Source organism: Brassica napus, chromosome C3 (assembly GCF_020379485.1).
Source record: "Brassica napus cultivar Da-Ae chromosome C3, Da-Ae, whole genome shotgun sequence".
Classification (NCBI taxonomy): Eukaryota; Viridiplantae; Streptophyta; class Magnoliopsida; order Brassicales; family Brassicaceae; genus Brassica; species Brassica napus.
Genome location: NC_063446.1, coordinates 29,111,581 through 29,122,198, shown reverse-complemented (window position 1 = coordinate 29,122,198; position 10,618 = coordinate 29,111,581). Strand labels below are relative to the sequence as shown.

General features: G+C 35.4%; 2 protein-coding genes across 2 annotated transcripts; both read left to right on the top strand.

The window, feature by feature from the left end:
* Positions 1–3,738: 3,738 nt before the first annotated feature.
* On the top strand, positions 3,739–6,714 carry LOC106358668 (apoptosis-stimulating of p53 protein 1-like). Its single transcript, XM_048753155.1, has 3 exons — positions 3,739–5,204; positions 5,664–5,747; positions 5,850–6,714. Exons 1-3 carry the CDS (start codon positions 4,308–4,310, stop codon positions 6,471–6,473), a joined length of 1,605 nt encoding a protein of 534 aa, XP_048609112.1. The 5' UTR covers positions 3,739–4,307; the 3' UTR covers positions 6,474–6,714.
* A 2,603-nt stretch (positions 6,715–9,317) lies between these two features.
* Positions 9,318–10,338, top strand: LOC106382678 (phosphopantothenoylcysteine decarboxylase). Its single transcript, XM_013822721.3, has 2 exons — positions 9,318–9,694; positions 9,862–10,338. The coding sequence occupies exons 1-2, from the start codon at positions 9,359–9,361 to the stop codon at positions 10,153–10,155; spliced, it is 630 nt and encodes a 209-aa protein (XP_013678175.1). The 5' UTR covers positions 9,318–9,358; the 3' UTR covers positions 10,156–10,338.
* Positions 10,339–10,618: the final 280 nt, after the last annotated feature.

Sequence of the window (10,618 nt, the reverse complement as noted above, 5' to 3'; positions counted from 1 at the left end):
ATTCATTTAAAATGCATTTCAAACTTTTTGTTTCAAATATTAACAAAAGTTACATTCAAAGTTTGAAAACAATACCCAAATTAATATCCATTTGTTTTTGAAATATTATCTCCAAAAAAATCAGTTAAGCCAAATCTATATTTTTAAATACAAGAAACTTAAAAATAAAAAAAAATAATTTTTTTCTTTTAAAATCTAAATATCCAAACCCGATTCAAATAACCGAACCCGAACTAAAAATACCCGAACCCGACCCGAAGTACAGAAATACCCGAACGGGTTCTCTATCTCTATACTGAAATACCCAAAAATCTGAAATACCCTACCCAAACCCGAACGGGTTTCCGAACGCCCACTCCTATCTATCTATATCTATACTATTAAAAGAGAAACATTAAAAGAATCTATCTATACAAGTTTGTTACACCATTTCATTAGACTACTAATATTTTTGGACTTATCTTAAATTTAGATTAACAATATGTTACCATATATTTCTCTAACAATATTTACCTTAATCAATAAAAAATATATATAAATACTAATAAAATATAATATTTCCTAATATTTACACCTACAATATCTAACAAACTAATTTTGCAATCAATCAAATTAATTTTAAATTTGTCTCTATTATTTAATTAATTAATCATTAATATCATTTTACATATATAGATTTCTACACCATATCACATATAGATTTGGTCATATCATTAATTAATTTAATTATACAATACTTTAAATAATTTTTACTGAATTATATAATTACTCCGCATTTCATGTGATATACTTTTCTCTACATATTTTAAATTGATTTTTATAAAGAGTATTTATAATAAATTTTGTTATTTAAGGAAAATTTAAAACTATTATAAACCATATAAATCTATACTCTTAAATTAGCTAAAAATCTGCCAAGAAAATCTTAAATTTCACCAACTCAACAAATATAACTCTTATAAAATACATACAAAATATAATGAGAGATAGAGTAGACATGTGCATTCGGATCTTGGGTTCGGGTACGGATTGGTTCCTTTCGGGTCCGGATATTTAAGACCCAAAAAAGATTTGAAGTATCTGAAAACTCAAAAATACCTAAACAAATACCCGAAAAATCTTCAAATACCAAACTCCACTCCCCCCCCCCCCCCAAAATTTGTTTTTAACCCCAAATTTGGCGGTGGAACCAAAAAACACACTCAAAATTTTATCTGAATACCAAAATATATTTTTAAAATTTGAAATTTTATTCAAAAACCGAAACTATACCTAAAACCAAACCAAAACTTTTAAAAATATTCATAATACATAAAACATATTCGAAATATCCAAATATACCTAATATACACAAAATATTATAGATATTTTAGGTACCCTGTCAAGTCTCGAGTAGGACCTATACTCGAACCGAGACCCGATCCAGATTCAAACCGAGACCCGATCCAGATTCAAACCGAGACTCGCATGTCCAAAAAAATACCCAATAGGTAATTTACTCTGGACTCGGATCCGAACCAAACCTGTATTTTCAAGTCAATTTTGGTTTGGTTTCTCGGGTCCGGATAATATACCATGCCTAAAAATAGTTACATAAGAGTGTACGTTCAGAAATTTTAAATAAAATAATTCATAAATTAAATAGTTATTCGCTTGTTCAATATAATACGATTTTGTAACATAAATATATAACAATTTCAAAATACTTATTCATATTAAATTGTTTATATAGGAAAAAAACCTACGTTTTCGAAGCGTCGATCAAAATCTAGTGACTTAATTATAAGTACATGCATATGTATATTATCGGAAACAATAAACAATATATATCAAGAATTTGTTTGAAATGAGAATACATGACTCTGATACCATGTTAGCGTTTAGACAACACATCTCTGCTACAACTCAGATCTAGAGAAGTCAGAAACACATATCCAAGGATTGATGGCAGTAGGAGAATATGAGAGAGTGTGAGAGATGATTAGATAGAAAATAAGCTTACAGAGTCGCACCCAAAGAAAAAGCTCATGAAACAAAAAAAGTTGGTGATTTTGAGATGAAACACAAAATAAAGTAAACTAGAAATTTATAAGTGTTTGTTGGTGAGCTATCTTTAAGAGAGAACTAAAGAGTATCACACACTTAGCATAGAGTAGTGTATTTGAGAGAATGAATGAGCGAGCACACAATCAATCAGTTTATGATAATATGATTGACTCAAGTGAGAAACAAAAGAGTATGAGATCACTTTTAGTGTAAGAACATAGTTTCCGTGTTTGATCAAAGCTAAATAAGCAAAGAAGAAGAACTAAATCAAACTGTAAGTTTCATGGAGAGTGATTTTCTGGTGAACAAGCTCAACTAGAGCTGCTAATTTTATTAAGAAGACAAGCTTACATATTTCTACAAACATAAAGCTTGAACTTAATCTCGTAGACTTTGACAGTTACACCTAATTACATCATTTCTCACATACCTAATAAGGTAGTTATACCTGATAGAAACATATGACTAAGCTTGCTGGAGAGAACACTCATAAGGAGAAAGCAACTTGTCTACTACTTGCACATAAAATATCACTCTGAAAAATAAAGAATCACAACTTTCACTCTCATCTTCTTATCACTTTCTTTCTTCTCCTTAGCTTTATATAAGTTTCTTTAACAACAAATACTTGACCCGTTAATGATTACCAATTTGTGCCTTACACATTATTGAAGCCTTTTGGATTTGTTGTTCACACACACAAACATATGATCTTAGGAAGAGAGAACAATCCACAGGGGCAAGTTTCTTCCTCTTCTTCTTGCTTTCTTTTTTCTCTTGAGATGAAGTGTTAGTTACACTTGATTTGGACCCTTCATGGGATCCAACTTAGTCTTCACTTAGTTCAAGTGTTAAGTTTTTTGATGCACCAGTGCTCTTCTTTGCTTTTTACCTTTGTGCCTTTTTCCTCTTGAGTAACAAACTAGTCTTGAGTTTTTCATGGATACTAGTCATCAATTGCGTTGTGCTTAGAGTTTTTGTGTGAACCTCACACACTTGTGTCACATTATAAACCAAACTTGCTCTTATTTCTTTGCTTTGTTAGTTCAGTTTCATTGTACCACTATTAATTAACGTTCCCCTCCTATCATTTAGTTTTGTTCTTTTTGGTTGGTGTCGGTCACATTCCAACATAAATTACATAACACCTTTCCTGACATTATCATTGATGCATATAAACTTAATTAACAAGTATATGTATAAGTATTGTTGGGATGAAGCACAAATCATGATAAAAATATGACAGTTTCAAAAGAACAAATATATACCCTAACACTTTTTCTGAGCATCAATACTGATGTACAGTAATTCAATCAGTAGACCTACTTATGGAAGCCGTCCTTTAGATTTGCTTATCATTCGCTCTTTAATGGAGTTTGTTACATAGGTAACTTAATGCAACAATGAATGTTTGCTGGCAATTGCTGCAGTTCATGTATGAGACAGAAAATGATATCTTTGTTTTTGTAAGAGAATATATCCTTGTCTTTTTAAGAGATAATATATCCTTGTTTTACAAATTGTATACACTGAAATCTAGGCGGGTCTTTGTTGAAATCTTGGCGGTATTTTTTTATATTTTAATTATTTGCTTAGAATTCTTGGATCGAAAAAGTTCAAAAAGTAAGAAATACTTTACAAAACTCAAATAGAAAAAAATCTGTCGAGTCAAACGTCAAGGCCTAAGGTAATATCATTAAGTAAATGTTATTCAACGCTAACACTTCAATACCATTTTCTACCATATCATAATCTTGCACCTCGTCCATCCTCAGCCTCTCAAACCAGGCTAACTTTACCTATTTATACCGCAATAATTTACTTATATTCACAAAGCAAACAATAATCACAAGAGTGAGATAAGAAAAGAACGAAATCGCACAAGCCGCTTTTTTCATTGTTTTTTCTCAAAAACAAAAAAGATATCATGGATCGATCTGATTCTCACCAACCTTTTGACGTTACCACCATCGCCAGCACCTATGTCCCCGAGAGCGCCACTGCTCCGAATGCACTAACTGTTAATGAATCAAACCGTGTTGAGACACAAGTTGCGCCAGTGGTTCAGCCAGAAGTTGAGCCCGTGGTTCAGCCACAGGGTGAGCCAGATGCTGCTTCTGAGGCAGCTCTTGTTCCGGCGCAGCCTTCCTCAAACCGCCGTCCTTACACCGACGTAGGCTCAGATCTAAAGTCTTTTTTCTTTCAACTCAATTATGATAGGTCTTTTTGTAATAATTTACTAACATTTTCTCTTTATCCAGATGATTTACGACGCGGTTGTGGCGTTGAACGAACCTGAGGGTTCCAGCAAGTGGGCAATCTCCAGGTACGTCCAGATGTTGAACCCTAATTGTCCTGATGGTCATGAGGCTTTGATGACTCACCATCTCGAGGTCATGAAGAAAAGTGGCATTCTCACTATGGTTAAGAAATCATACAAGCTTGCTGTCTCTTCTCCTCCGGGGAACGTGGCGGCTGCGGGTCATGTGGCTTCCGGATCGGAGATTCCTCCGACTTACACCGGTCCGCTTGATATGGTGGTGGCTTCCGGATCTGAGATCCCTCCGACCAACACCGGTTCGCATGATATGCTGGCTGTCACTGCTTCTGGCTCGGCTTCTCAGCCTCTGAAGCGAGGTCGTGGACGTCCACCAAAGCCTAAGACCGAAGCTCCACAACAGCAACAACCCATTGATGCTCAACCAATCTCACAAGCGCTGCAACCATCCATCAATGTTGAACCCAGCGCTGTCCAGCCAAGCGGGGAGGAGCAACCCGAGTTGCCTGTGACCAATCCTTCCCCGGTGGTCACGGAGCCGGCAAAGAGAGGCCCTGGTCGTCCAAGGAAAGACGGATCTGGTCCGAGCGTTCCAGCTTCGAATCTGGCTGTAACGATGAAACGAAGGGGCTGGCCAATGAGTTGTAGAGCTTCAGGGAGAGAGAGGAAGCCCATATCTGTCCCGGCTCCTGACTCTATGCTTCCTGTCGCCGCTAACGATGCCGGACGTCCTGAAAGGCTAATGAGAGGTGGATCTGGCGGAGTCGCCACCCTTGCTCCAGCTGGTGAAGAAGCTATGGCGGTTGCGGCCGTGATGAAGCGTGGACCAGGACGTCCACCTAAGCGTGGACGAGGACGTACCGCAGGTAGACCCATACAGGTAATAATATCTTATCCCTATATCAGAATCTTTGTGTTCTTTTTTTGAGGTAGATTCGCAATATCTAGGTTAGAAGTTTAAAGGTTTCGTACTTTATTGCAATCATTTGGTGTCTTTGTCTGTTTCCGACAGTGAAAGAGAGAATCTAAAACCTGACTAATTTCCGAAGTTTGTTTTTTTTTTAAATTATATTCGTGTTTAGTTCTTATTTTTATTTTATTTTTCATTTGGACAAGGACAGTTAAGACAATAGTTGGTGGTGTTTCGCTTTATGCTTTGTCATAGTCTTATTTCTTGTACCTGTATTCTTTATTGCAATCATTTATGCATTATATCATTGTCTTTTTTTTTTTTTTTTTTTTTTTGAAACTAGATTATATCATTGTCTTATTTAAACATTATTGTCTGTCTTGAATTAGCTGAACTTATATCTAACTTGTTTTACTTTTATTAAACTAGGACATACCAAGGCCAGTCACGAGGGCTACTGGGACTATCCAAGAGGCCGGCCATGGAGTACTCAAGAGAAAGCTTGACCTTGCTGTATGTTTAGTTGATTATAATAATCAGTCTTGTCTTTAGTTGATACCTTTTCAGATTAAATTCATGATTCTTATGTTTGGTTTTGGTCTTTGAATGTTTCAGAGAGAGAAAGTAAAAGAGATCTTGAATGTGTTGGACGCTGGTATTGCTGGGGACAATCTGGCTGTGGCGCAAGCTGCACAAGAGCTGGAAGGACTGATACAGATGATGACTGTGGAGCCACATGCCATGGAAGAAGTGCAGCCGGAGGAGACAGCACCACAGATAGAAACTGAAACACAAGAAATGGAACTTGGACAAGGAAGCGAAGGAGGAGGAGAACAAGCACAGATCCAGACCCTGATCCTGACCCAGCCGCAGCCTCAGACCCTGACCCAGCCGCAGCCCCAGACTTCGCCCCAGCTTCATCCCGAGACCCTGCCGCTGCCGCTGCCTCAGACCCTGACCTTGATCCAGCCCCAACCCCAAACCATGTCCGATCCTCAGCCCCAGACCATGCCTCTGCCTCAAACCCTGACCTTGACCGAGCCTGAACCCCAGATCCTTCGTGAACTTGAGCCTCAGACTGTGCCTGAGCTTGAGCCTCTGCCAGAGCTTGAGCCTCTGCTTGAGCTTGAACCTCTGCGTGACCTTGAGCCTCTGCCCTTGACCCAGTCCCAACCGCAGATCCTGCCCCAGATTCAGCCCAATACAGAAGCTGAGGCAATGGATGAAGATATGTTCTGATTTCTGAAGTAACGGTCCAACAAAACAGCCTAGACATAGCCTTGGTGTTTGTGGTTATGGTGTTCTTCTAATATTTGGGTGTTGGATCGTCTCCGAATAAAGCCTGTAAGGCATTTTTATTTTTAATAGTTTGCTAGAGAAGAGACAAAACCTTTTGATGCTCTGGTCAGTTTGTTTCTGTCTATGGATATTTCCAGTGTTGGATGTTTTCTCTTTTTATCAACCTAAGTTTTTTCTTCTCCATTCTTTCTTTCTATTCTGCTTTTTTTTTTTTTTTTTTTTTAATATGTTAGTTCACTGAGGTCGAATCTTAATTTGATATTATTGTTGTTAGTAATATCTTCGTATCTTTTCCATGTCTACAGTTAGTTTTAATCAAATAGTCAGCTACATTTGAACTCACTTTGAACTTTAGTCCTTCGGTATACATAGAGAAGTCATCAACCATTGAAACAGTTCGGCCAAGTTGCAACAATTGTTTCAGTCTTTTAGAACACTCCCTTTGACCTCTTTATATTAACGTAGTTGCTCTTTAAATGAAATGTTAATTAAAACTGTAGACATTAAGTCGTCTATTAATTCTGGGTGCTTACTGTTCCAACCTAACGATTTTGAGAAATGTTTCCGTAACAATACATCAAGTGTACTCCAAGTACTATAATCAATGAGTTTTTTTGTATATCCAAAATGATATACTAACATGTTTTTCAAATTTAATTCATCTAACTTTTAATCGCCTGTTTATTTTACAACTGAGCATGAATATTTAATCATAAAAGGGTTTCACATATAGAACTTTTATCATGATCAGCCTACATTAGATAAAACTTTACTCAAAATCCTGCAACATAATGTTCTTTTTCTCCGACACCAATAATTTTTATTATATAACATTTGAGTACTAAATCTGTGATGTATCATAGAATGGATACATTAATCGGTAAATTAAAATGGAAAATACTTAATCTGTTATTTCATGTCTGTAAGAAATTATGTATTAAAATGGTACATATTTGTTTAGTGTACTATTACATAACTTTCTCAATCGCGTTTACGATAATTTTATAGAAAGAAGAATAATTTTCTAAAATATTGTCTCGATCACCCACTATAACTGTTTTTAACTAGACCAAAATATAACATATTTTTGGCATTACATACTAACTAAGATTGCATAGAAACTAAAACGAATATACGAAAATAAAATATTTCTAAATATAAAATATATTAGTAAAATATTTAATGAAACATTAAACATCCAATTCAAATTATAGAAATAGAATCTAGTTTTAATATAGTTTCGCCAAAGTCGAGAACTATTAGATTAGTAGAAACTAGAAAGTATATTATTTTTGGCTCTTAACTTTTGTTATATGGAAAATCAAAGAAAATAAAGTGTATATAACAAAGCAAAGAAACAAATTGAAAATGATGAAATAAAAAGTTAAACCAAATAAATAAAAAACTACAATTAAGGAACTAATAAAATTAAAATAATATTGATGATAATAAGAACAATAGATAAGTTAAAATTTTAACTGTTTATTTTGCTATTCTTTATTATTTTAATTAGGATCAATTGTATTTATTTTACATATTGTAATTTAGTTTTTGACTAAATATAAAATTTGAAAATTTGATTTGAATTAATTTTCTGTATTTTCCAATATATTTATTTAATTAAAATTATATTTCCGTGATATTATATTTGACTAAAAACAAATATGGAACTTGACTTGAATTTATTTCCTTTTTCATTTTAAATGTTATTATATTTATGATATTATGTTTGACTAAAATATAATATGACACTTGGTTTGGTTTTATATTTTCATTTATTATGTTTGACTAAAATAGAAGCATTATATGAATTAAATATAAAATAATAAAATATTAATAAAATAATTTAAAATATCATTCACTACTAAAATGGGTTAAAATTCATAAATCATGAATAAAATTTAAGAAAATAATAATTATAAATTATTTAAACATATCAATATATGTACTTATAAAATTTTGCTATATATTAAAATCATAGATGCTAAAGTATATTTTTTAAACATAACAATGAAATATAAATGATCCGGAACAAATATACGTCCTATAGTATATTAGTAACTAATTTTTTTGCAAACTGTAGAAATTAAACTTCGAATTCTATGAAACACGTATCCTTGTATTTTCAACACATTTCGTATCCAAAATATATTTAAAACCGAAGACAACCCTTTTTTTTTTTTTTTTGACAGCACCGAAGACAACCCTAGAAAGGAGTTTCCATGCAACCCAATACTAACACCAAAATTCAAATTTGATACGTTGCGCGATTCATTGTATTGTCAATATCAAGAAGAAAATGTCGATATAAGAGGTATGAGGCCTACAGCGATGGAGTTTACGGCCCATCTGACCAGCCAGAGAAAGAGCAATGATTGTTGTCCTCTCTCTCTCTCTCTCTCAAACATTTTGATTAGGCTAGTTCGGTTTAGTCGGGTCAAGCAATACAGTTTTCGGTTGATTCCAAAGTTGAAAAACTCCAACTGAACCGAAACAAATTACGTCTCGATTTTGTTTAGTTTCGTTTCCAAACCGAAGAAATTTCAGTTTCTTTGGTTAAATTCGATTAAGTTTGTGTAGTTTCGGTTGCTATACCAGTTTGGTTTGAAATATTGGTATAAACTAGTTTGATCGGAAACTTAAAAAAAACGATAACTGAATTAACCGATTATCAAACAAAACAAGAATTAATTTTAAAACGTACCAATCGGTACATAACCAATAAATGACTAGATCGGTTCGGTTCGGTTCGGTATGGGTTAAATCAACCATCATCTTCCTCAATTCTCCAATTCTCAGATCTGTAAGGGTTTTCAAAAAGAGCCATGGAGAACGGGAAAAGAGACAGAGAAGACATGGAAGTGCAGCTCTCCCCTAGAAAGCCCCGCGTACTCCTCGCAGCAACCGGAAGCGTCGCCGCCATCAAATTCGGCAACCTCTGCCACTGCTTCACAGAGTGGGCGGAAGTGAGAGCCGTCGTCTCGAAATCGTCTCTCCACTTCCTCGACAAGCTCTCTCTCCCACAGGAAGTGACTCTCTACACCGACGAAGACGAGTGGTCGAGCTGGAACAAGATCGGCGATCCCGTGCTTCACATCGAGCTCAGACGCTGGGCTGACGTCATGGTCATCGCTCCTTTGTCTGCTAACACTTTAGCCAAGGTTAAAAAAAAAACACAATCTAAGGGTCCAATTGGTTGTGGTTATAATAGTAACAGAAAATTATAGATTAAAGATTTTTCTTACTGTTAGCTGCGGATCCAGAGCCTTATTTATAAGTTTCATTAGAAAACCACACTTCACTTTGCTCAATTTTTGTGTCTTTATAGATAGCTGGTGGGATGTGTGATAATCTTCTGACTTGTATCATAAGAGCTTGGGATTATAGCAAACCGCTTTTCGTTGCGCCGGCTATGAATACTTTGATGTGGAACAATCCTTTTACGGAGAGGCATCTTTTGTCGCTTGATGAGCTTGGAATCACTCTTATTCCTCCGATCAAGAAGAGGTTGGCTTGTGGTGACTATGGTAATGGCGCGATGGCTGAGCCGTCTCTTATCTATTCCACTGTTAGACTCTTCTGGGAGTCTCAGGCTCATCAGCAAAGTGGTGGAACTAGTTAATACCATGATGGTTTTGCACTTTGCAATGGTTGGTCAGTGTCATAGATTGTTCTGTCTGAAATGCTCGTCCTTGTATATGTTAAGAACAGCTGTCTGGGTTGATGTCTCTTAAAGACCATTTTCACTGTCTCCCCTAATGTTACTGTAGAGATATGTAAGTCTATTTATTCGCTTTTTGGTCTTCTCTTGCTGAGTATTCAAGTATCTTAGCTCTCTGAAGCTTGAACAATCTACGCATAGCTTCATCTCCCTTGTGGAGCTTGAACAACTAACGTGCATAATAGTATAGTTAAAGTCACAGCATCGAGCTGTGTTAAGTGTATACTCATCGCGCCTACAGTCTCCCTGAAGCATACTGACCAGTACGTTCACAGATTCTGGTTCTATCTATTTCTTTTTTTCCTCAACAGCAGCTCTAGAATACTCCTTGCTTTGCACGTGTCATGTTCCTTGCATAGACTCT

Excerpts from the sequence above, each read along its gene's own strand:
- LOC106358668 (XM_048753155.1), top strand. The coding sequence starts at position 4,308 with ATGATTTACGACGCGGTTGTGGCGTTGAACGAACCTGAGGGTTCCAGC. Across the intron at positions 5,205-5,663 it reads CCGCAGGTAGACCCATACAG|GACATACCAAGGCCAGTCAC; the intron begins GTAATAATATCT and ends TTATTAAACTAG. Across the intron at positions 5,748-5,849 it reads AGAGAAAGCTTGACCTTGCT|AGAGAGAAAGTAAAAGAGAT; the intron begins GTATGTTTAGTT and ends TGAATGTTTCAG.
- LOC106382678 (XM_013822721.3), top strand. The coding sequence starts at position 9,359 with ATGGAGAACGGGAAAAGAGACAGAGAAGACATGGAAGTGCAGCTCTCC. Across the intron at positions 9,695-9,861 it reads CTGCTAACACTTTAGCCAAG|ATAGCTGGTGGGATGTGTGA; the intron begins GTTAAAAAAAAA and ends GTGTCTTTATAG.